We start from the raw sequence: 26,204 nt of genomic DNA on the forward strand, positions 1-26,204 counted from the left end.
AAAAATTTCTTGGCCGGGCGCAGTGGCTCAAGCCTGTAATCCCAGCACTTTGGGAGGCCGAGATGGGCGGATCACGAGGTCAAGAGGTCCAGACCATCCTGACTAACACAGTGAAACCCTGTCTCTACTAAAAAATACCAAAAAAAAAAAAAAAAAACCTAGCCGGGCGAGGGGGCGGGCGCCTGTAGTCCCAGCTACTCAGGAGGCTGAGGCAGGAGAATGGCGTGAACCCGGGAGGCGGAGCTTGCAGTGAGCTGAGATTCGGCCACTGCACACCAGCCTGGGCAACAGAGCGAGACTCCGTCTCAAAAAAAAAAAATTCTTTTCTTTTCTTTTTTTTCTTGAGACAGAGTTTTGCTCTTGTTGCCCAGGCTGGAGTGCAATGGCACGATCTTGGCCCACTGCAACCTCCGCCTACGGGGTTCAAGCGATTCGCCTGCCTCAGCCTCCCGAGTAGGGATTACTGGGATTACAGGCATGTGCCACCGTGCCTGGCTAATTTTGTATTTTTAGTAGAGATGGGATTTCTCCATGTTGATCATGCTGGTCTTGAACTCCTGACCTCAGGGGATCTGCCCGCCTCTGCTTCCCAAAGTGCTGGGATTACAGGTGTGAGCCACTGTGCCTGGTCTTTTTCTTTTTTCTTTTTTTTTTTTTGAGACAGAGTCTTGCTCTGTCGCCCAGGCTGGAGTGCAGTGGTGCAATCTTGGCTCACTGCAACCTCTGCCTCCTGGGTTCAAGCCATTCTCCTACCTCAGCCTCCCAGGTAGCTGGGACTACAGGCATACACCTGTAGTATGTAGGCTAATTTTTTTTTTTTTTAGTAGAGATGGGGTTTCACCATGCTGCCCAGGCTGGTCTCCAACTCCTGACCTCAAGTGATCTGCCCGCCTCGACCTCCCAAAGTGCTGGGATTCTAGACATGAGCCACCGCGCCTGGCCTTTTAAAATTTTTTTTGAGACAGAGTCAGTCTCTGTTGCCCAGGCTGGAATGCAATGGCATGGTTTCGGCTCACTGCAACCTCTGCTTCCCAGGTTCAAGGGATTCTCATGCTTCAGCCTTGTGAGTAGCTGGGACTACGGCTGTGTGCCACCACACCCGGCTAGTTTTTTATTATTAGAACAGATGAAACCCTATCTCGTATTTTATTTTATTTTATTTATTTTATTTTATGTTATTTTATGAGACAGAGTCTCGCTCTGTTGCCCAGGCTGGAGTGCAGTGGCGCGTTCTCGGTTACAGCAACCTCTGCCTCCTGGGTTCAAGCTGTTCTCCTGCCTCAGCCTCCTGAGTAGCTGGGATTACAGGCAAATGCCACCACATCCGGCTAATGTTTGTATTTTTAGTAGAGACGGGATTTCACCATGTCGGCCAGGCTGGTCTCAAACTCCTAACCTCAAGTGATCTGCCCGCCTCGGCCTTTCAAAGTGCTGGAATTACAGGCATGAGCCACCTGTATCCGGCCAATTTTTAAATTTTTATAGAAATGGGGTCTCACTGTGTTTCCCAAGCTGGTCTTGAACTCCTGGGCTCAAGCAATCCTCTGGCCTTGACCTCCCAAAGTGCCAGGATTATAGGTGTGAGCCACTGCGCCTGTCTTCATCTTCTCTCTTGAACCTGCTCTCCTGTCATATTTTCTACCTTGGTCAACAACACTTCTGTTCTCTGCCTCCAACCACCGCTGCCTGCCACTGATCACCTAAGCTCAAAGGCCAGGGATCCTGGATTTAAACCTTCCCTTTCCCTCCCTTACCTACCAAATCTGATGCTTCTTCCCTATTCCTCAAATCCATCCACCTCTTCCTCTGCTCCTCAGTACCAAGAGATAAGTCCTTTCTTCATTGGCTCTATTGTTGGGGCCAAAATGGGAGCCCCTCTCCAGCTTCTCAGGAGGCTGAGGCAGGAGAAAGGATCACTTGTGGCCGGGAGTTCGAGGCCAGCCTGGGAAACATGGAGAAACCCTGTCTCTACTAAAAATACAAAAATTAGCCAGGCATGGTGGCATATGCCTATGGTCCCAGCTATTAGGGAGGCTGAGGTAGGAGGATCGCTGAAGCTGGGGACGTCAAGGCTGCAGTGAGCTGTGATCATGCCACTGCTCTCCAGCCTCAGTGACAGAGACCTCAGACAGAGTGAGGTTCCAGACAAACTTGGGTTCCCTTGTGGGCAAGAACCACTCCCCCCAAAAATAAGAATATTCACATAGCATTGACTTTGTGCCAGCCTCTGTTTGAAACATCTTTGATACTAAACTCCCAACAGGGCTGGAAGGAGGGTATTATTATAATTCCCACTTAACATAGGAAACTGAAGCACTGAGAGGTCAAGTAGCTTGCCATAGGTCACACAGCTATCAAGTGGCTATCTGAGAGGTTAACTCAGGCAGTCGGGCTCTCTAGTATGTGCTCAGCTAATGGGTGTCTGCTCTGCATGCTTTATTTATTCATTTATTTATTTATTTATTTATGAGATAGAGTTTCGCTGTTTTTGCCCAGGCTGGAGTGCAGTGGTGCGATCTCACTGCAACCTCTGCCTCCTGGGTTCAAGTGATTCTCTTGCCTCAGCCTCCCGAGTTGCTGGGATTACAGGTGTGCACCAACAGGCCCAGGTAATTTTGTATTTTTAGTAGAGACAGGGTTTCACCATGTTGACCAGGCTGGTCTCCAACCCCCAACCTCAGGTGATCCGCCCACCTTGACCTCCCAATTTTTTTTTTTTTTTTTTGAGATGGAGTCTCACTCTGCCACCCAGGCTAGAGTGCAGAGGCATGATCTCGGCTCACTGCAAGCTCCACCTCCCAGGTTCAAGGGATTCTCCTGCCTCAGCCTCCTGAGTAGCTGGAATTACAGGCAACTGCCTCCATGCCCAGCTAATTTTTGTATTTTTAGTAGAGGTGAGGTTTCACCCTGTTGGGCAGGCGGGTCTCTAACTCCTGACCTCAAGTGATCCACCTGCCTTAGCCTCCCAAAGTGCTGGGATTACAGGCGTGAGCCACCGCACCTGGCCATATGTGCCCAACTTTCTAAAATGTTGTCTCAAATTTGTTTGAAACCATGCAGGCAAAATGAAGTAGGTCTATGAGCCACATTTGGTCTGTAAGCCACTAGTTTGCATCCTTCTGGGTTATACAATTTCCCTTCTTCACATAAGTCACGGGAGAATAGAGGGGGAGTATTTTTTTGCACAGAATCCTTTGGGTTCTCTCTGATCTCTTTATTTCTGAAGTTCGTGATCCCAGAAGTCCTGATTTCTTCTATAATCTGAAAAAAATTCCCAACTCCCACCATTATACCAACTCAGAGTATTTTTTTTCTTCTTTTGAGCTCTGCTGCCTCCTAGTTCTGAGTTGACTTATCCTCACGGAGGGTTCTCAAGCTTTAGAAGCAGAAAGAGGCCAGGCACAGTGGCTCACGCCTATAATCCCAGCACTTTGGGAGACTGAGATGGGCGGATCACCTGAGATCAGGAGTTCAAGACCAGCCTGGCCAACATAGTGAGATCCCATCTCCTGAAAAATAAAAACAAAATTAGCAGGGCACGGTGGTGCATGCCTGTAGTCCCAGCTACTTGGGAGGCTGAGGTAGGAGGATCACCTGAGCCCAGGAGGTGGAGGTTGCAGTGAGCTGAGATCACACTACTGCACTCCAGCCTGAGCACCAGAGTAAGACTCTGTCTCAAAAAAAAAAAAAGAAAAGAAAAAGAAAAAAAGGCCAAATTTGCCCCCTACCAACTCTTTCCTGGTTTTGAAGAAAGAATTTCCTTCCTAGGGTTTTAGGACCCACCTACCTCATTCTTTTACAAGGATCACTCACACTTGTGTGAGTATGAACAAGCCCCTTTTCAAAAAAAGTCCTCACTGCAGGCAAGGCTGGGGCAGTGCAGCTGCATGGGTGGGCCATGGGCACTGCCCTGCTGAGGGGAGGGACTGGGATCCCAGACCCCTTCTACCTGCTTTATCTCTGAGACCAGGAACCAAGGGACCATGTCCTACAGTTGTTGAGCAGGGATGCTGCCCCTAGAGTCCCTTGTCTAACACTCTCCCCTCTCCTGTGTTCAGAGGTTTGGGCTCTGGGTAGCAAAACTGAAGACAGCTCATCTTTAGAGATCATCGGCCCGGCACAGTGGCTCACGCCTGTAATCCCAGCACTTCGGGAGGCCAAGACAGGCAGATCACGAGGTCAGGAGATCGAGACCATTCTGGCTAACAAGGTGAAACCCCGTCTCCACTAAAAATACAAAAAATTAGCTGGGCATGGTGGCGGGCGCCTGTAGCCCCAGCTACTCGGGAGGCTGAGGCAGGAGAATGGCGTGAACGCTGGAGGTGGAGCTTGCAGTGGAGCCGAGATCGGGCCACTGCACTCCAGCCTGGGGGACAAAGCAAGACTCTCCGTCTCAAAAAAAAAAAAAAAAAAAAAAAGAGATCATCAAGCCAGCAGACAAGATGCTGAAAAACTCTGACCCCACCTCAGGGCCTTTCCCTGTTTACTCTTCCTGGAATCCTCTTCCCGAGCATCGTCCCATGGCTGGCTCCCAAATGTCACCTTCTCGGAGAGGTCTTCCCTTGATCAAAATTACCTCCCCTGCGATCTTCACCTCCACATAATTTCATCAACTGCCTTTTTTTTTTTTTTTTTTTTTTCAGACAGGGTCTCACTCTTGCCCAGGCTGGAGTGCAGTGTCATGATCAGGGCTCACTGCAGCCTCGACCTCTGTCCATCAGTCGATCCTCCCACCTCAGCCTCCTGAGTAGCTGGGTCCACAGGTGCGCGCCACCACGCCCAGCTAATTTTTATTTTTTATTCGTGTAGACACAGGTGAGGTGGCGGGGTCTTGCTATGTTACCAGGCTGGGCTCGAACTCCTGGCCTCAAGCGATGCTCCCACCATGGCCTCCCAAACTGCTGAAATTATAGGTGTGAGCACCACGCCCGGCTCATCGCTTGCTTTATTTTATGAATTGCGTTTACCTCTCTACAAAAGCAGTGTCATCCGTCTTTCCCTCCAGAGTGCAAGTCCCCTTCCTTCCCTGGTTCCGGAATTCCCCTCTCAATGCGATCCCTCTTGGCAAAGCGCTGGCACCCGCGGCTCCTCGGTCCCGCTGCGCTGGCGGCCGCCCTGGCCTTCCCTGGGCTGCCATGAGGCACTACTGCCTTACGCGCGCAACATAAAACACAGACACCGCATTGGACCCGGGCATGCTTTAATCCGGAGGGCTGGAGCAGAGGGCGGCCCGCCGAGGGGTGTGGTCATGGTGGGCGGAGCCTTGGGGGCCGAGTCTACTGGTGGGCGGGACCCAAGGGGAGCAGCCAGTAGGGAAGTTGGGCGAGTTCCAGAATCAGAGGGCGTGGCTGTGTCTGCGGGTGGGCGGGGCCTCTGTGGGGAGGGCGGTGGGCGGGGCTTACATGCCGGGCACCACCCCATTGGTCTCCAAGTCGGTGAGGTTGCCCCGCAGGTTCTGCTCCTCCTCGAAAGCCTTGAAAAGTGAGTTGAAGTTGCCGGCTCCAAAACCCTGGGGCGGGAAAGAGAGGAGATGAGCCAGGGACCCAGAAAACCGAGTGTACTAGCTGCCTGTCCCCTTGGGCCTGCCGGGGACAAGTGGTACCTGGTGGTTGTGGCGCTGGATGACTTCCAGGAAGAGCGTGGGCCGGTCCTGCACCGGTTTGGTGAAGATCTGCAGCAGGTAGCCTTTCTCGTCGTAGTCCACCAGGATTTTCAGCTCCTAGGCGGGAGACAGGGGTCTCTGCTAGGGGAGGCTGGCCCGCGCTCTGTCCTGGCACGGTGAGATCCTTGGAAAGTCCTCAGGGGCTCCTGCACCCCAAAAGTCTGGAAATGACCTCTTTTTCTGGCAGTTCCAGCCACCTCCAAATATATCCCCAAACTGTCCTATTACCATTCCCCTACTACAGTTCCTAAGGCACCATTCAAGACTGCTGCCTGCTTCTCATCTTGTATCCTTACAATCCATCCTCCCCGCAGACATTATCAGGACCCCCCCCCCCTTTTTTTTTTTCAGACGGAGCCTTGCTCTGTTACCCAGGCTGGAGTGCAGTGGCGCAATCTCAGCTCACTGAAACCTCCACCTTCCTGGTTCAAGCGATTCTCCTGTCTCAGCCTCCCGAGTAGCTGGGACTACAGGCGCAGGCTACCATGCCCGGCTAATTTTTGTATTTTTTGTAAGACGGGGTTTCACCATATTGGTCAGGTTGGTCTCAAAGTCCTGACCTCAGGTGATCCACCCACCTCGGCCTCCCGAAGTGTTGGGACTACAGGCGTGAGCCACCATGATCGGCTGAGGGGTCTTTTAAAAATCGGATCATGTCATTCCCCTGTTTAAAATCCTCCAGTGGAAATCGGAACCCTCATGTACCGCTGGTGGGACTGTAAAATGGTGCAACCACTTTGGAAAACAGTCTGGTAACTTCTCAGAAAGTTAAACATACAGTGTTGCTTCCTTAAAATACAGATTAAAAAAAAAAAAAAAAAGGGTGGCTGGGCATGGTGGCTCATGCCTGTAATCACAGCACTTTGGGAGGCTGAGGCAAGTGGATCACCTGAGCTCAGTTTGAGACCAGTCTGGCCAACATGGGGAAACCCAGTCCCTACAGAAAAAAAAAAAAAAAAAAAAAAAAATTAGCCTGGGCAAGGTGGCTCACGCCTGTAATCCCAGCACTCTGGGAGGCTGAGGCGAGTGAACCACCCGAGGTCAGGAGTTCGAGACCAGCCTGGTCAACATGATGAAACCCTGTCTCTACTAAAAATACAAAAAAAAAATTAGCTGGGCATGGTGGCACATGTCTGTGATCTCAGCTACTTAGGAGGTTGAGGCAGGAGAATCGCTTGAACCCGGGAGGTGGAGGTTGCAGTGAGCCAAGATCAGCCACTGCACTCCAGCCTGGGAAACAGAGCAAGACTCTGTCTCAAAAAAAAAAAAAAAATTAGCTGGGCGTGGTGTTGAGCACCTATAATCCCAGCTACTAGGGAGGCTGAGGCAGGAGAATTGCTTGAACCCAGGAGGCTGGAGTTTGCAGTGAGCCAAGATTGCACCACTGCACCCCAGCCTGGGAAACAAAGCAAGACTCTCTCTAAACAAACAAAAAGGAACAAGGAATTACCATGTGACCTAGCTACTCCTAGGTATATACCAAAGTGCATTGAAAACATGTCCATACAGAGCCTTGTTCACAGATGTTCACAGTAGCATTATGTATAACACCCCAAAAGTGGAAACAACCCAAATATCTATCGACGAGGAATACATAAACAATGTGTGGTCTATCTATACAATGGGAGATTTTTCAGCCACAAAAAGGAACGAAGCACTGACACACACCCCAATGCAGATGAACCTTGAACACATGCTATGGGAAAGAAGCTGTTCACAACAGGCCTATTTTGTGATTCCTTTTTTTTTTTTTTTTTTCCCCGAGACGGAATTTCGCTCTGTCGCCCAGGCTGCAGTGCAATGGCGTGATCTTGGCTCACTGCAACCTCTCCCTCCCTGAGTTCAAGCAATTCTCCTACCTCAGGCTCCCCAGTAGCTGGGATTACAGGTGCCTGCTACCACTCCCGGCTAATTTTTGTATTTTTAGTAGAGACAGAGTTTCACCGTGTTAGCCAGGCTGGTCTTGAACTCCTGACCTCATGATCTGCCCGCTTCGGCCTCCCAAAGTGCTGGGATTACAGGCGTGAGCCATCGTGCCCAACCTTTGTGATTCCTTTTAATGAAATGTCCAGAATAGGCAAATCTATAGAGACTGAAGGTAGATTAATGATGCCTAGGGCCAGGGTGGGAGGGGGGAAGGGAACAGAAGAGTTGGGAGGTGCTGACTGAGAGGCTCAAGATTTCTTCTGGGGTGACAAAAATGTTCTAAAATTGATTTTTTGCCCAGGCTGGAATTCAGTAGCCTGATCATGGCTCACTGCAGCTTTGACCTCCTGGCCTCAAGTGATTCTTTCACCCCAGCCTCCTGAGTAGCTGGGACTACAGGCACAAACCACCATGCCTAGCTAATTTTTTAAAACTGTTTTTTTGTAGAGACAGGGTCTCCCTATGTTGCTCAGGCTGGTCTTAAACTCCTAGCCTCAAGCAACCTTCTCACCTCAACCTCTGAAAATGCTAGGATTATAGATATGAGCCACTGTGTCTGGCCTAACTGTTTTTGTTTTTCTTTTAGACAGGGTATCGCCCAGGCTGGAGTGCAATGGCCTGATCATGGCTCACTGTAGCCTTTACCTCCTGGGTTGAAGTGATTCTCCCACTTCAGCCTCCCCTGTAGCTGGGACCACAGACACAGATCACCACGCCCAGCTAATTTTTTTTTTCTTTTTGTAGACACCCAGGTTTCGCCATATTGACCAGGCTGGTCTCAAACTCCTGACCTCAAGTGATCCACCTGCCTTGGCCTCCCAAAGTGCTGGGATTACAGGCATGAATGACCACACTCAGTCCTACAATGGATCTTTTGTGTTTATTTTGTTTTTTTTTGTTTTTTTTGCGATGAAGTCTCGCTCTGTCGCCCAGACTGTAGTGCACTGGCATGATCTCAGCTCACTGCAACCTCCACCTCCCGAGTTCAAGTGATTCTCCTGCCTCAGCCTCCTGAGTAGCTAGGATTACAGGTGTGTGCCACCATGCCTGGCTAATTTTTGTATTTTTAGTAGAGACAGGGTTTCACCATGTTGGTCAGGCTGGTCTTGAACTCCTGACCTCGTGATCCGCCCGCCTCGTCCTCCCAAAGTACTGGGATTACAAGCATGAACCGCCACACCCAGTCCTAAAATGGATTTTGATGATAGTTGCACAACATAGCAAATAGCTAAAAATCATAGAATTGTACACCTTAAAAATATGACATGTTATGTGACGTATGTCAATAACACTACTAAAACCAAACCAAAAAACCCTCCAGTGGTTTCTGGCCACAAAAGAACAAAATCCAGACTCCTGAATAACAGCTCACATGAGGAACTTGCTCTTGCGTACCTGTCTGACCTAAGTCACCACTCAAAACTACTCATCCACTCTAGCCTATTCTTTCTGTTCCTCAGACGCTCGGGGCTTGCTCCTCCCTCTGCCCTTGCTGATCCCTTGGCCAGGAATGAATGCCCTTCTTCCCGCTGTTTACGTGGTCAGCTCCCGCTCATGATCTAGACTTCACTCAAATGTCACCTTCTCAGAGAGGCCCTCCCTGACCACTCTGTAAAGTAGCCCCAGGCCGTCTGTTTGAACTTCCTGCACTGGCTATCTCTGACAGTGCTTTTATTGTTTATTTGTTTGTCATCTGTCTCCTCCTTCCACATACGCCCCAGAATAAATGTCCCTTGCCCGCAGGGACTTGGTCTGGGCTCCCCTCCGGGCTGAGACGATATTTCTGAAAAGATGGAACGCAGGGGTTGTACTCCCCATAAGGCTGCGGATCCTGCCTGGGTCTCACCTCCAGGACCTCAATGTTCTCCTTCACCTTGATCTTGGCCGTCTTCAGCTTCTCCCGCAGTTGTTTGTAGTACGTGGAGGGAACAGATAAGAACTCCATGCCTCTCTGTCTCAAGTGGCGAATCTGTTTCAGAGCAAAGTTGAGGTCAGCCTTCGGCCTCCAAGTTCAACTCCCTTAGCCAGGTGGAGGTGCTGGGTCATCAGGAGGCAGGGTCCCTATCCTAGCTCCCCTCAACTGCCAGGATGCCGTGTGGCCTCTTCCCCTTTCTTCTGTCATGGGCCCCGTTAGAACAACTGCTAGATTTATAGAACACTCACCATGTGCCTGCCTAGAGCACTTTTTTTTTTTTTTGAGATGGAGTCTCTGTTGCCCAGGCTGGAGTGCAGTGGCACAATCGTAGCTCACTGCAACCTCTGCCTCCTGAGTTCAAGCGATTCTCCTGCCCTTGCCTCCCGAGTAGCTGGGATTACAGGTGCCCGCCATCACTCTCAGCTATGTATTTTTAGTAGAGATGGGGTTTCATCACGTTGGCCATGTGTGTCTCGAATTCCTGACCTCACATGATCCACCCACCTCGGCCTCCCAAAGTGGTGGGATTACAGGTGTGAGCCACTGCGCCCAGCCTGAGCACTTTCTACATATTCCCTCATTATGTCCATGCAGCAATCTTTTGAGGCAGCTGGAGGACTATTCTCTCATTTCATAGCTGGGAAAACTGAGGCATCAAAAGATTAAGGATCTATTAGGCCAGGTGCGGTGGCTCATGCCTGTAAGCCCAGCATTTTCGGAAGCCGAGGCGGGCAGTTTACTTGAGGTCAGGAGTTGGAGACCAGCCTGACCAACATGGTAAAACCCTGTCTCTACTAAAAATACAAAAAAGAAGGCCGAACGTGCTGGCTCACGCCTGTAATCCCAGCACTTTGGGAGGCCGAGATGGGCAGATCATGAGGTTAGGAGATCGAGACCATTGGGCTAACACAGTGAAACCCCATCTCTACTAAAAATACAAAAAAAAAAATTAGTCCGGCGTGGTGGTGGGCGACTGTAGTCCCAGCTACTCAGGAGGCTGAGGCAGGAGAATGGCGTGAACCCAGGAGGCAGAGCTTGCGGTAAGCCGAGATCACGCCACTGCACTCCAGCCTGGGCGACAGAGTGAGACTCCGTCTCAAAATAAATAAATAAATAAATAAATAAATAAATAAATAAATAAATAAAATTAAAAATACAAATACAAATACAAAAAATGTTATCCAGGAGTGGTGTCATGCACCTGTAGTCCCAGCTACTCAGGAGGCTGAGGGAGGAGAATTGCTTGAACCCAGAAGGTGGAGCTTGCAGTGAGCCAAAATCGCGCCACTGCACTCCAGCCTGGAAGATAGAGCAAGACTCCATCTCAAAAAAAAAAAGAAAAGGCCGGGCGCGGTGGCTCAAGCCTGTAATCCCAGCACTTTGGGAGGCCGAGACGGGCGGATCACGAGGTCAGGAGATCGAGACCATCCTGGCTAACAGGGTGAAACCCCGTCTCTATTAAGAAATACAAAAAAAAAAAAAACTAGCCGGGCGAGGTGGCGGGCGCCTGTAGTCCCAGCTACTCGGGAGGCTGAGGCCGGAGAATGGCGTGAACCCGGGAGGCGGAGCTTGCAGTGAGCTGAGATCCGGCCACTGCACTCCAGCCTGGGCGACAGAGCGAGACTCCGTCTCAAAAAAAAAAAAAAAAAAAAAAAAAAAAGAAAAAAGATATATATATATGTGTGTGTGTGTATATATGTGTGTGTGTGTATATATATGTGTGTGTGTGTGTATATATGTGTGTGCGTGTATATATATATGTATATATACTTGAGAGACAGGATCTTGTTCTGTCACCCAGGATGGAGTGCAGTGGCATGATCGTAGCTCACTGCAACCTCAACCTCCCCAGGCTCAGGTGATCCTCCTACTTCAGCCTTCTGAATAACTAGAACCACAGGTGTGCACCACCACACCTGGCTAATTTTTTGATTTTTTTGTAAAGATGAGGTCTTACTGTGTTGCCCAGGTTGGTCTCGAACTTCTGAGCTCAAGCAGTCCTCCCACCTTGGCCTCCCAAAGTGCCTGATCCCCCAATTTAAATGTGCTATGCCCTTCACCCTTGCTGTCCCAATTCCCTGCTTTACTTTCTTCCTGGGTGCTCTCTACCATCTAGCATTTATATTTTACTTATTTTGTTTATTGCTCTACAAGGGCAGAAACTGTTATTCGCGGATGTATCCTAAGTACCTAAGATAGTGCCTGGTATATAGTAGATGCTCCATAAACATCTGTTGAGTGAATGAACGAATGAAGTTGCAAGGTCATGCAGTGAACTCGATTGGCACAGTCCAGGCTCTTGTCCACTCTGACATAGTGTCACTTAAGGAAGGTGTAGGACCCAGCCTCCCCATGCTCCATCTGTCTGGATCTACAGATGCAGAACATTTAATCTGGCTGAAAGGACAAAATCAATCTTGTAGCCTAATTTCCTCCTTTTTTTTTTTTTGAGAAGGAGTCTCTCTGAGTTGCCTAGCTGGAGTGCAATGGTACGATCTTGGCTCACTGCAACCTCCACCTCCTGGGTTCAAGTGATTTTCCCGCCTCAGCCTCCCGAGTAGCTGGGATTACAGGCATGCACCACCACAACCAGCTAATTCTTGTATTTTTAGTAGAGATGCAGTTTCACCCCGTTGGCCAGGCTGGTCTTAAACTCCTGACCTCAAGTGATCTGCCTGCCTTGGCTACCCAAAGTGCTGGGATTACAGGCATGAGCCACCATGCCCAACCCCCTAACTTCCTCTTTAAAAAAAAAAAAATTCTTTTTTTAGGGTTGGGGGAAGATAGGGCCTCACTCTCTGTCACCTAGGCTGCAGTAAAGTGACTCGATCATAGCTCTCTGCAGCTTTGAAATCCTTGGCTAAATGGATCCTCCTGCTTCAGCCTCCCAAGTAGCTAGGACTACAGACATGAGCCACCAAGCCTGGTTAATTTTGTTTACTTTTTGCGGAGACAGGGTCCCATTATTTTGCCAGGCTGACCTCTAACTTGTGGGCTCAAACAATCCTTCTGCTTTGGCCTCCTGTGTAGTTGGGACTACAGGCATGAGCCACTGTGCCCAGTCCTAATTTCCTTTATTTATTATTATTTTTCTTTCTGAAGTGGAGTTTCACTCTTGTCACCCAGGCTGGGGTGCAGTGGTGCAACCTTGGCTCACTGCAACCTCTACCTCCCAAGTTCAAGCGATTCTCCTGCCTCAGCCTCCCGAGAAGCTGAGATTACAGGCGCCTGCCACCACGCCCACATAATTTTTATATTTTTAGTAGAGACGGGGTTTCACCATGTTGGCCAGGCTGGTCTCAAACTCCTGACCTCAGGTGATCCCCCTGCCTTGGCCTCCCAAAGTGCTGGGATTACAGGCATGAGCCACTGTGCCCAGCCCTGATTTCCTCATTTTTAAGGTAAGGCAACTAAAGTCCACAGACAGCACTGAATCTCCCAGAGACACAGAGCAAGCCACTGGCAGAACTGGGACCATCACCCAGGCTTCCTGATACCCTGGCACCTGCCACTTCCAAAGCCCAGGGGTTCTGTGGAGACTGAACTCTCTGGGGTGGGTGGGGCTATGCCTGCCCATGAGTTGCAGGAAGCAGTGAGGGTGTCTGTCAGTCTCCCAGCCCAGAGAAGTGGGCCCAGGACTGCTGCCACTCGTCTCTTGATTTTGCAGAGACCGTCCCTGGCTCTGAATGAGAGAGGAATTCGGACGGGGAAGGGGGTTCTAACCGCTGTGATGATGTCTTGGGTGTTGAGGGCGATGTGCTGGACCCCAGCGCCCCCGTTGTAGTCCACATATTCCTGGGGGAGGGAAACAAGGAGACCACTGTCATTTGCCCTGTCACCCACATCCCTGACCCTGCAAGAGCCCCCAGACCTCTTCCCTGCTCCCCTTTCCCCCAGCCAGGGGCAGCCTCACCTGGATCTGGGACTTCTTCTTGCCAGGCGCTGGCTCATTGATGGGCATCTTGATGGACTCTTCATAGTTGGCCACCACAATGGATCGCAGAGAGCTATATTCTGTGTGCACCTGCGTGTCATCCACAGACCAGAAGCGGTGGAACTGCAGGTTTTTCAGGTACCTGTAGGGTGGGCGGTGGGACACATCTGCTCTGAGCGCCTCCAGGGACGGCCTCCATCACCCCGTTTCCACCTTCCAGAATCTGTCCCTGAGCAGGCTCCAGAAAGGAGATGCCATTGCCACCATACCCATCAGAGATTTAGATCTTTCTGTTGTTGTTGTTGCTCGAGACAAAGTCTCACTCTGTTGCCCAGGCTGGAGTGCAGTGGTGTAATCTCGGCTCACTGCAGCCTCAACCTCCAGGCTCAATTCCTCCTCCCACCTCAGCTTCCCAAGTAGCTGGGACTACAGGCGTGTGCCACCACACCTGGATAATTTTTGGGGTTTTTTTTGTTTTTTTGGGTTTTTTTTTTGTTTTTTTTTTTTTGAGACGGAGTCTCACTCTGTCGCCCAGGCTGGAGTGCAGTGGCCGGATCTCAGCTCACTGCAAGCTCCGCCTCCCGGGTTCACGCCATTCTCCTGCCTCAGCCTCCTGAGTAGCTGGGACTACAGGCACCCACCACCGCGCCCGGCTAGTTTTTTGTATTTTTTAGTAGAGACGGGGTTTCACCGTGTTAGCCAGGATGGTCTCGATCTCCTGACCTCGTGATCCGCCCGTCTTGGCCTCCCAAAGTGCTGGGATTACAGGCTTGAGCCACCGTGCCCGGCCAATTTTTGGGTATTTTTATTTTTTGTTTTTTGAGACAGAGTTTCGCTCTTGTCACCCAGGCTGGAATGCAGTGATGCAATCTTGGCTCACTGCAACTGCCACCTCCTGGTTCCAAGCGATTCTCCTGCCTCAGCCTCCCAAGTAGCTGGGATTACAGGCATGCACCACCATGCCCAACTAATTCTTTGTATTTAGTAGAGACAGGGTTTCACTGTGTTGGTCAGGCTGCTCTCGAACTCCTAACCTCAGGTGATCCACCTGCCTCAGCCTCGCAAAGTGCGGGGATTACAGGCATGAGCCACTGTGCCCAGCCATATTTTTTGTAGAGATGGGGTCTCACTATGTTGCCCAGGCTAGTGTTGAACTCCTGGCTTCAAGCCATCCACCTGCCTGGGCCTCCAAAGTGCTATGATTCCAAATATGGGCCACCACGCCCAGCCTAGATTTGTGCCTTTATGATGACACTTTTCCTTCAAGTGGAAGTGTCTTGGAATGAAATACATACAGGATGGCAAGGCTCCCACAGATGGAAGTAAAGTGTTTTGAGAAAAAGGCCCTTGCAGGCCGGGCGCGGTGGCTCACGCCTGTAATCCCAGCACTTTGGGAGGCCGAGGCAGGTGGATCACGAGGTCAGGAGATCAAGACCATCCCTGGCTAACATGGTGAAACCCCGTCTCTACTAAAAATACAAAAAACTAGCCGGGCGAGGTGGCGGGCGCCTGTAGTCCCAGCTACTCGGAGGCTGAGGCAGGAGAATGGCGTGAACCCAGGAGGCGGAGCTTGCAGTGAGCTGAGATCGCGCCACTGCACCCCAGCCTGGGCGACACAGCGAGACTCTGTCTCAAAAAAAAAAAAAAAAAAGAGAGAAAGGCCCTTGCTTTTTCCTCTGGGTTGTGGCAGCCTTCCTCCAAGCCTCCATGGACTGTGATGCCCCCAGGGTTCCTCAGGGAGGGCCTGTGGGTTGCTTTGGGCCTCAAGTCCACTGGTCTCCATGTTGACAGTTTTATAGTGAATAAATGCATCAGTGGCTTCAGGCTAACTCCCATCATTTTGTGCTGTATTTTCCACTTCCATTTTATTTTACTTTATTTTATTATTAGTATTATTACTTATGTTTAGATAAAGTCTCGCTCTCTCACCCAGGCTGGAGTGCAGTGGTGTAATCCAGCTCACTGCAACCTCCACCTCCCTGGTTCAAGCAATTCTCCTGTCTCAGCTTCCCAAGTAGCTGGGACTACAGGCACACACCACCACATCCAGCTAATTTTTGTATTTTTAGTAGAGATGGGGTTTCGCCATGTTGGTCAGGCTGGTCTTGAACTCCTGACCTCAGGTGATCCACCCGCCTCTGCCTCTCAAAGTGCTGGGATTACAGGCGTGAGCCACTGTGCCCGGTCTATTTTATTTTATTCATTTATTTTTTGGAGACAGTCTTTCTCTGTTGCGCAGGGTGGAGTCTCACTCTGTTGCCCAACTTCCACCTCCAGGGTTCAAGCGATTCTCCTGCCTCAGCCTCTTGAGTAACTGGAATTACAGGCGCCCGCCACCTCGCCCACCGAGTTTTTGTATTTTTAGTAGAGACGGGGTTTCTCCATATTGGTCAGGCTGGTGTTGAACTCCCGACCTCAAGTGCTCCTCCCACCTCGGCTTCCTAGAATGCTGGGATTACAGTTGTGAGCCACTGCACCCAGTTGTATTTTCCACTTTACTGCAAGGACCAGGGAGTGGGCCAGTCCACCATGGGGACCCGTCATCTTCACGCAGAGAGAGAGGGCCAGGGTCTCACCATTCGGAGGCGGACACCATCTCCTGATCAGGCTGGTTTCCCACAATGTGGTCGATAATCTCGAGACTGCATTTGGGCCTGGGAAGGGAAGAAAATGGGGGTGAGAAGGTGGCTACCCCCCAGATTGCTCCCTTCTCCATGACCCCTCAATAATAATAATAGCTCACACTTCTGTTTTCGGAGTTTTATTTTTTGGTAGAGATGGAGTCTCTACACAAAGACAGATTCTTTTGTTGCCCAGGTTGGTCTAAAACTCTGGAGCTCAAGTGAACCTCCTGCTTCAGACTCCCAAAGTGGTGGGATTACACGTGTGAGCCACCGCGCCCAGCCTCACACTTATGTAGCATTTACTATGGGCTGGACATTTTATTTTGTCAACTCGTATACTATTATGGTCCCCATTTTACAGATGAAGAAACTGAGGTCTAGAGAGATGAAGCGACTTGCCCAGGGCGAAATGGCTGTGAAGTAACAGAGTTGAGATTTGAACCTGGGAAAGTTTGGTTGCAGAGGCCATGGTCTCAGCCTCTATGCCACCTCTTCAAGCACCCCCAAGGACTTCCAGGAATTTCCTAGTGGGCTCCATTCTGCCCCAACACACATGCACAGTGGACATGGAGGAAGGGGCATTACTTTTCACAGTACCTCAGGGCTTTCCACCCACCTCTGCCCCGAGAGACACTCACAGTTTAGGAAGTAGGGGGTCCATGAACACTGGGGCCTCATATCCAGGCAAGAATTGGCCGGTGTAGTTCATCTTCTCCACCAGGGTGTGTGTGGTGTCCCCATACTACGGGTGGAAAACAGCCTGGCTCGGCCCCTGGGCACCCATCCCCGCCGAGGACAGAGCACATTTCATAGCGCTAACGTAGCCCTGGGTTCCAACCCGTATCTGACCCTAACCAGATGCGTGATCTTGGGCAAGTCACTTCTCCTTTCTGAAACAAACTGCAATCTGTCACTTGTTTGAGAGTTTCTGTGAGGGCAGGGACACTGTTTTGCTCATCGTGGTGTACCCAGCACCAAGCTCAGTGCCTGGCACAGGGGAGGTGCTCAATGAAGCACCTACTTCATTTATTTCAGTAGGTCAACTAGATGAAGAACACAGGAGGGCACTGGATTAAATTATACTGAAGAGTGGCCGGGCGCGGTGGCTCATGCCTGTAATCCCAGCACTTTGGGAGGTGGAGGTGGGTGGATCACGAGGTCAGGAGATCGAGACCATCCTGGTAAACACGATGAAACTCCATCTCTACTAAAAATACAAAAAATTAGCCGGGCGTGGTGGCGGGTGCCTGTAGTCCCAGTTACTCAGGAGGCTGAGACAGGACAATGGCGTAAACCCGGGAGGCGGAGCTTGCAGTGAGCGGAGATCACGCCACTGCACTCCAGCCTGGGCGACAGAGTGAGACTCTGTCTCGAAAAACAAAAAAACAAAAATATTATACTGAAGAGCTCTGTCAGTCACTTTAGCCACCTTTTTTTTTTTTTTTTTTTTTTTTAAGGCAGAGTCTCGCTCTGTCACTCAGGCTGGAGTGCCTTGGCATGATCTCAGCTCACTGCAACCTCCATCTCCCAGGTTCAAGTGATGCTCCTGCCTCAGCCTCCTGAGTAGCTGGGATTATAGGCGTGCACCACCATGCCGGGCCCACCTCAACCTCCCGAAGTGCTGGGATTACAGGCGTGAGCCACTGCACCTAGGCTTTTTTTTTGAGATGGAGTCTTGCTTGTTGCACAGGCTGGAGTGCAGTGGCATGATCTTGGCTCACTGCTGCGTCCTCCTCCTGGGTTCAAGAGATTCTCCTGCCTCAGCCTCCCAAATAGCTGGGACTACAAGCATGTGCCACCACACCCGGCTAATTTTTTTTTTTTTTTAGTAGATTAGACAGAGTTCTGCTCTTGTTGCCCAGGCTAGAGTGCAATGGTGCGATCTTGGCTCACCGCAACCTCCGCCTCCCAGGTTCAAGTGATTCTTCTGCCTCAGCCTCCCAAGTAGCTGGGATTACAGGCATGTGCCACCACGTCCAGCTAACTTTGTATTTTTAGTAGAGACGGGGTTTCTCCATGTTGGTCAGGCTGGTCTCGAACTCCCAACCTCAGGTGATCCGCCCATGTCGGCCTCCCAAAGTGCTGGGAATACAGGCGTGAGCCACTGCGCCCAGCCCCACACTTGGCTACTTTTAGTGTTGTTTTACTAGAGATGGGGTTTTATCATGTTGGCCAGGCTGTTCTTGAACTCCTGACCTCAAGTGATCCACTCACCTTGGCCTCCCAAAGTGCTGGGATTACAGGCACACTCTAACCATTTTTATGTTTAATTTTTTAAACTTTTTTATTTTTCTTTATTTTTATTTATTTATTTGAGACGGAGTCTTGCTCTGTCGCCCAGGCTGGAGTACAGTGGCACAACCTTGGGTCACCGCAACCTCTGTCTCCCGGCTTCAAGTGATTCTTCTGCCTCAGCCTCCCAAGTAGCTGGGATTACAGGCACCTGCCATGCCCAGCTAATTTTTGTATATTTAGTAGAGACAGGGTTTTGACACATTGGCCAGGCTGGTCTCAAACTCCTGACCTCAGGTGATCCACCTGCCTCAGCCTCACAAAGTGCTGGGATTACAGGCATACTTTAACCATTTTTATGTTTAATTTTATTTTTAACTTTAAAAAAAAATTTTTTATTTATTTATTTTTGAGACAGAGTCTCACTGTCAACCAGGCTGGAGTGCAGTGGTGTGATCATGGCTCACTGCAGCCTGCATCTCCTGGACTCAAGCAATCCTCCCACCTCAGCCTCCCATGTAGTTGGGACCACAGGCATGCTCCATCATGCCTGGCCAATTTTTAATTTTTTGTAGAGATGGGGTCTCACTTTGTTGTCCAGGCTGGTTTCAAATTCCTGGGCTCAAGCAGTCCTCCTGCCTTGGCCTCCCAAATTGCTGAGATTACAGGTGTGAGCCACTGCACCTGGCCTATTTATTTTTTATTTGTATTTTTAATTTTTGTAGAGATAGGGTCTCCCTATCTTGCCCAGGCTGGTCTCGAACTCCTGGCCTGAAGTGATCCTCCTGCCTCAGTCTCCCAAACTGCTGGGATTATAGGTGTGAGCCACTGTGCCTAGCCCTTTATGTTGAATTTAATCTGGAGGAGGTAAGAGCTACAATTGTCTCTGTATTACAGTAACACAGGTGCTGGCCAGGCGTGGTGGCTCACGCCTGTAATCCCAGCACTTTGGGAGGCCGAGGCAGGCAGATCACGAGGTCCGGAGATCGAGACCATCCTGGCCAACATGGTGAAACCCCGTCTCTACTACAAATACAAAAATTATCTGGGCATGGTGGCAGGTGCCTGTAGTCTCAGCTGCTTGGGAGGCTGAAGCAGGAGAATGGCCTGCACCCGGGAGGTGGAGCTTGCAGTGAGCCGAGATCGCACCACTGCACTCCAGCCTGGGCAACAGAGCGAGACTCCATCTCAAAAAAAAGGAAACACAGGTGCTAAACAGAATTGGTCGTCTTTGCTGAGTGTCTAATGTGCTAGGCACTGTTCTAAGTGCTATACACAAACGACCTCATTGGATCCTTTTTTTTTTTTTTTTTTTTGAGACAGAGTGTTATTCTGTCACCCAGGCTGGAGTGCAGCAGTGCAATCTCGGCTCACTGCAACCTCTGCCTCCTGGGTTCAAGTGATTCTCTCACCTCAGCCTCCCAAGTGGCTGGGACTACAGGTGCACACCACCACGGCTGGCTAATTTTTGTATTTTTTTTTAGTAGAGGTGGGGTTTCACCATGTTGGCCAGGCTAACTCCTGACCTCAAGAGATTCGCCCACCTCAGCCTCCTACGGTGCTGGGATTATGGGCGTGAGCCACTGCACCCAAAAAAAAGAAAAAAATTGAAGAAAACAGCTTGGCATGGTGGCTCCTTGGATCCTTACGATGACCCTATGAGGAGTCATAGCTGAAGATACCGAGGTTTGCAGTCATGAAAAGGAACGAGATCATGTCCTTTACAGGGACATGGGTGGAGCTGGAAACCGTTATCCTCAGCAAACTAACACAGGAACAGAAAACCAAACACTGCATGTTCTCACTTAGAAGTGGGAGCTAAGCAATGAGAAAACATGGACACATCACGGGAACAACAGACACTAGGGCCTGTCAGAGGCGGGAGGTCAGGGAGGGAGCACACCAAGAAGAGTAGCTAATGGATGCTGGGCTTAATACCCAGGTGATGGGATGATCTGTGTAGCAAACCACCATGCACATGTTTACCTATGTAACAAACCTGAACATCCAGCACATGTACCCCAGAACCTATAATAAAAGTTGAAGAGGCCGGGCGCGGTGGCTCACACCTATAATCCCAGCACTTTGGGAGGCCAAGGCGGGCGGATCACGAGGTCAGGAGATTGAGACCATCCTGGCCAAAACGGTGAAACCTCTACTAAAAATACAAAAAATTGGCCGGGCGCGGTGGCTCAAGCCTGTAATCCCAGCACTTTGGGAGGCCGAGGCGAGTGGATCACGAGGTCAGGAGATCGAGACTATCCTGGCTAACATGGTGAAACCCCGTCTCTACTAAAAATACAAAAAACTAGCCGGGCATGGTGGCGGGCGCCTGTAGCCTCAGCTACTTGGGAGGCTGAGGTGGGAGAATGGCGTGAACCCGGGAGGCGGAGCTTGCAGTGAGCCGAGATCACGCCACTGCACTCCAGCCTGGGAGCACAGCGAGACTCCGTCTCAAAAAAAAAAAAAAAAAAAAAAAAAAAAATACAAAAAATTAGCCGGGCATGGTGGCAGGCGCCTGTAGTCCCAGCTGCTCGGGAGGCAGATGCAGGAGAATGGCGTGAACCCTGAGGGCAGTGGGTGCTTGCAGTGAGCCAAGATCGTGACACTGCACTCCCGACAGAGTGAGACTCCGTCTCAAAAAAAAAAAAAAAAAATCAAAGAAAACAGCCGGGCACGGTGGCTCATGCCCGTAATCCCAGCACTTTGGGAGGCCGAGGCAGGAGGATCACTTGAAGTCAAGAGTTTGAGACCAGTCTGGACAACATGGCGAAACCCTGTGTTTACTAAAAACACAAAAATTAGCCTGGCGTGGTGGCAGACGCCTGTAATCCCCGGGAGGCTGAGACAGGAGAATCACTTGAGCCCAGGAGGCAGAGGGCAGTGCAGTGGGCTGAGATCACGCGACTGCACTCCAGCCTGGGCAACAGAGTGAGACTCCATCTGAAAAAAGAAAAATAAAAGGCCGGGCGCAGTGGTTCATGCCTGTAATCCCAGCACTTTGGGAGGCTGAGGCAGGCGGATCACCAGGTCAGGAGATTGAGACCATCCTGGCTAACACGGTGAAACCCCGTCTCTACTAAAAATACAAAAAAGAAAAAATTAGCCGGGTGTGGTGGAGGGCACCTGTGGTCCCAGCTACTCGGGAGACTGAGGCAGGAGAATCGACCTGGGAGGCGGAAGTTGCAGTGAGCCGAGATCACGCCACTGCACTCCAGCCTGGGTGACAGAGCGAGGCTCCGTCTTTAAAAAAAAAAAAAAAAATTGGAGGAAAACAAAAAAAGATCCTGTGGAGGCACAGGAAAGTTGAGCGTATGTCCCAGATCACATAAGCGTTCCAGTTCCAGTCCTTGCTCATTTAAACAGAGTCATAGAGAGGTACAGTAATATGCCCAACGTCACACAGCTCGTGTGGGATCTCATGTCCTCAGACCCCATCCTTCTCCCTTCTTCAGAGCCCCTGCCGTCACCCCCTTGCTGTCATCCTCCCACCCTGGGAGGAAGGGAAGCCTGGGAGGAGTGGCTGGTGGCTCCTACAGCCCCTGTACACTGGGCCAGGCATTATGCGGGACAGACTTGAGGGACAATGTCTGTGCTCCGAGGTCCATGGGTGGGATGGTTTGATGGAGTCAGCTGTGGGGCTCCTGGCATCTCAGTGGTGCCGACAGCAGGAGGGGTGGGGCCACCAAAGGCAACTCACCGTCTGCAGCACAGCAAACTTCACCTTCCCAAACTTGTCTTGCTCTACCCAGGGCTCCCGCACGATTTTGGCACCCCGTTCCCGTGCTTTCTGCAGAGAAGATGGGATTGGGGAAGTGGTGAGGGCCGGAGACTTCCAGAACCCTTGCCTGCTGCTCCTGCCAGGAGGCCTCTGTGTGGTCCTGCAGGCCCCTCCAGTTTCTCCAGCCCCATGTAGGAACCCCAGGCAGCTTCACTCATTACCCCCAATACTCATGCTCGTTTGGCAAGAAGGGAAACTGAGGCCCAGGCCCAGAGTTGGGGCTATGGGAGACAAACTAGGTAAGGATGGGTGTCTGTCCTGCCTCTGTTAACTCCCCCTGTGATCATTCCCCCTCTCTAGTCCTCAGTTTCACCATCTGTAAAAGAATGGTTGGATGAGAATAAGAAGATGATTCATGCATTTATTTAGCAAAACTGTACTGCCTGACAGTGCTTATATCATGCACCAGGCTCTGTTCCAGATGCTAACCTTGTTCATCCTCGCAGCAACGTTATGAAAAAGTAGTATTATCATCTCCATTCTCTAGGTGAGGACGTTGAAGCACAGAGACATTAAGTCACTTGCCTGAAGTCACACAGCTAAGATTCAGACCTGGACAGCCTGGCTCTGGAATGCACACTCTGAATCTCTAGGCTGCCTCTTGGGTACAGTGTTTGGTTTAGAGTTGTGCTCAAGAAATGGTAATTCTGAGGTCAGGCAAAATGGCTCACGCCTGTAATCCTAGCACTTTAGGAGGCCAAGGTGGGCAGATCACTTGAGGTCAGGAGGTCAACACCAGCCTGGCCAATATGGCGAAACTCCATCTCTACTAAAAATACAAAAATTAGCTGGGCGTGGAGGCGCGCGCCTGTAATCCCAGCTACTGGGGAGGCTGAGGCAGGAAAATCACTTGAATCTAGGAGGTGGAGGTTGCAGTGAGCCAAGATCGCACCACTGCTCTCCGGCCTGGGTGACAGAGCAAGACTCTGACGCAAAAAAAGAAAAAGAAAAAGAAAAAAAAAAAAAAAAAGGAAATGACCAGCCTGACCAACATGGAGAAATCCTGTCTCTACTAAAAATACATAATTAGCTGGGTGTGGTGGCACATGCCTGTAATCCTAGCTACTCAGGAGGCTGAGGCAGGAGAATTGCTTGAATCCGGGAGGCAGAGGTTGCGGTGAACCAAGATCATGCCATTGCACTCCAGCCTGGGCAACAAGAGCAAAACCCCGTCTCATTAAAAAAAAAAAAAAAAAAAAAAGGAAATGATGATTCTGATCGAATATCCTCCTTTGACAACCCAGCTGTGGTTAGCCCCATCTGGCAGCTGTGGAAACTGAGGCTCAGAGAAAGTGAGGACACACAGGAGAGGACAGGACACCCCCCGAGCCCAGGTGTGTGTCACACTAGCATCTGGGCTTGTCACTGTGATGCAGCAGTGTCCTTCCAGCCCTGACCAATGGGGTCCCCATGGCAGACGGAGGACTTCGTCTCCCAGTGTGTCCAGGTGCATTCTCACCTGCACGATGTAGTCACAATCTTCCACCTCAAACGCGATGTCCTTCACTCCATCGCCGTGTTTCACCAGGTGATCCCCCATCTCTATGGCCGGCAGGGAGGGGATGGCACTGGAGTCTAGGTCCCCTCACCTGGCTTTCAGTCTCCATCCAGGCCCTGAACCCAGAGCCCACCCATGGAGCCATGCATCTACCCTCCCCAAACCCGGACCCCACCCACAGAGCCACAAGTCCACCCTCCCCGGGCACCTCACCTTTGTTCCAGGGGTTGAGTGCTGAGGAGAGGACAAACACAATCTAAAACACAAGGAGAAGGGGGTGTGGCTAGTGGTTAAGGGGGGCATGGGGAGGTGCACCCATCAGCCCCTCCCTGCTGACCCAAGACACCCCTGATGGAGCAAAAGGACTCCTGGACCTGGGTTCTAGCTCCTTCTCTGCCTTAGTTTCCCACACTGGTCCTGAGGGATGGGGCTTGCAGCCATGCCAGACCCCCTCTGGATCCTCAGAGGAGCTGCCAGGTCAGGTCTCTCTTGGGGAGAGAACTCCAGGGACCCCATCAGTCAAAGCACTACTTAAAATTCCTCCTCTGATAGCCCAGGTTTTCTGAGCACCTGTGGGGTCAGTGTTGGGCCAGGCTGAGGAGGAAATGAAACTAGGAGGGACCCTGTTGCATGGCTGTACAAAGGTGCCAGCAGGGGGGTCGGTGGGAGCTGAATTATATGTTTTTTGCTGTTGTTGTTGGGGTTTTTTGTTTGTTTGTTTTTGGTATTGGTTTTGTTTTTGAGATGGAGTCTCGCTCTGTCGCCCAGGCTGGAGTGCAGTGGCACGATGTTGGCTCACTGTAAGCTCCGCCTCCTGGGTTCAAGCGATTTGCCTGCCTCAGCCTCCCGAGTAGCTGGGATTACAGGCGGCCACCATCATGCCCAGCTAATTTTTGTATTTTTAGTAGAGATGGGGTTTCACCATGTTGGCCAGGCAGGGGTTGGGGGCTGTCCTGGGGGTGGCAACTCACCTTCCCTTGTTTGATTACATGGCTGACCACCTCCCGGGAACCGGTCTCCAGGCCCCTGTAGGCTAGAGGTTCAAAGCCCATCTTGCTGCAGTAGAATGACGCGGCCTGAATCACAGGGTTGCAGCAGGGTTCGTGAGGGTCAAGGGGCCAGCCTGGGGGACTTCCGGAAGAGAGCCCCTGGCCCCCCTCAGCCTGCCGGCCCTATTGCCTCAGGTGCAGAGACCCTCCTGGGAAGAAAGACTGCTGCCTGCACATTTTGCTGACAGATAACTTTCGAGCTGGTGTAATTAGGATTCAGAGCATCTGGCCCACCCCTGGCCTGATCCTCCCTCCCAAGGGCCAATCACAGACCTGCTGGAGGCCTGCCCTTGTCAGGTGGCCCTCTGCCCTCCTCTCTGCTCACTCCAGTACCTTGCCCCGGCTTCTACCTGCTTGGCGTTGCCAACCCAGAAGGTCACGGAGTGGAAGTGGAGGAATCGGCCTCTCTCAGGCTGCAGAAGGAGAGAAGAGGTGAGGCTGAGTCCCTGAAAGTGAGTCCAGAAAAGTGCGGGTAGAGTAATGTCCCCTAGCCACCCTCCTTATCCCAGCCTCAACCACAGAACTCAGGAGCAGTGGAACCTCATGCAGCCTTGCCAAGCCTCAAAAGAGGTTTTTCATGTGGAAGTTGAGCTCCTGGGTGTCTTGGACGGGGAAGCCCCCTCAGGAGGCCTGCCACGGTTTCACACAGGGAAATAGCCTTATGTTGCAGCAATATGGATTTAAGTTAGACCTTAGAAAGAACTTCCAAATGGGATTAAGAGATTGGCAGTCATTTAAGAAGGGGTACAAGTTTTGTTTTTGTTTTTGAGATGAAGTTTTGCTCTGTTGCCCAGGCTGGACTGGAGTGCCGTGGTGCAATCTCGGCTCACTGCAACCTCCGCCTTCTGGGTTCAAGCGATCCTCAGGTTCAAGTGATCCCCCCACCTCAGTCTCCCGAGTAGCTGGGATTACAGGGTTGCGCTACCACGCCCGGCTATATTATTGTATTTTTAGTAGAGACAGGGGTTTCCTCATGTTGACCAGGCTGGTCTCGAACTCCTGACCTCAAGTATTCGCCTGCCTTGGCCTCCCAAAGCACTGGGATTACAGGCGTGAGCCACCATGCCTGGCCAGGATACAAGTTTGTTAGGAGGGTGAGGTTGAGTCCAGCTTAGTCTGGGGGAGCCCCAGGGGTAAAGCTGAGTGTGCAGTCATGCATGTCACATATCCACTCCAGTCCTTCCTCTTCTGCTGATAAAACCCCAGTCTCCCTGCACTCCAACCCTCTTCTAGACCCCGGCCCCTACATTTCCCACATTTCCCCTGCTTACCTTTGCCCCTTTGTCACTGTAAGTCGTCTAAGGAGAAAGAGAAGGACAGTGAGACTTGTAGGCTCCAACACAAGGTGCTTCTGGAAGTGTTACTGAAGATGTCCCACACAAGGGGACATAGTCATGGCACTTACCATGATTGATCTTAGTCAGACTGCCTGCTGCGAAGACTGGGACTAGCGGCCTGGGGAGTGCTGGGCTGGAGTATTTAACCCCAAGCAGGTCCCGCCCAGGCCTCCTGGCATACCTGGGGGATGGGGTAGGGAGCTGAGCCCAGCCCTGGAAGGTTCCGGGCCTGGGGGCCTCTGATCC

General features: G+C 51.0%; 1 protein-coding gene across 1 annotated transcript; it reads right to left on the minus strand.

Moving 5' to 3' along the window:
* Positions 1 to 5,183: 5,183 nt before the first annotated feature.
* Positions 5,184 to 26,204, minus strand: HPD (4-hydroxyphenylpyruvate dioxygenase). The gene is made up of 14 exons (XM_025402358.1): positions 26,027 to 26,204; positions 25,893 to 25,919; positions 24,972 to 25,034; positions 24,544 to 24,648; positions 23,786 to 23,828; positions 23,534 to 23,616; positions 21,994 to 22,083; positions 16,700 to 16,803; positions 16,014 to 16,091; positions 13,417 to 13,579; positions 13,227 to 13,298; positions 9,435 to 9,557; positions 5,603 to 5,719; positions 5,184 to 5,509 (listed from the first exon to the last, which is right to left on the minus strand). Exons 1-14 carry the CDS (start codon positions 26,027 to 26,029, stop codon positions 5,399 to 5,401), a joined length of 1,182 nt encoding a protein of 393 aa, XP_025258143.1. The 5' UTR covers positions 26,030 to 26,204; the 3' UTR covers positions 5,184 to 5,398.

Source organism: Theropithecus gelada, chromosome 11 (genome assembly GCF_003255815.1).
Source record: "Theropithecus gelada isolate Dixy chromosome 11, Tgel_1.0, whole genome shotgun sequence".
NCBI classification, from domain to species: domain Eukaryota; kingdom Metazoa; phylum Chordata; class Mammalia; order Primates; family Cercopithecidae; genus Theropithecus; species Theropithecus gelada.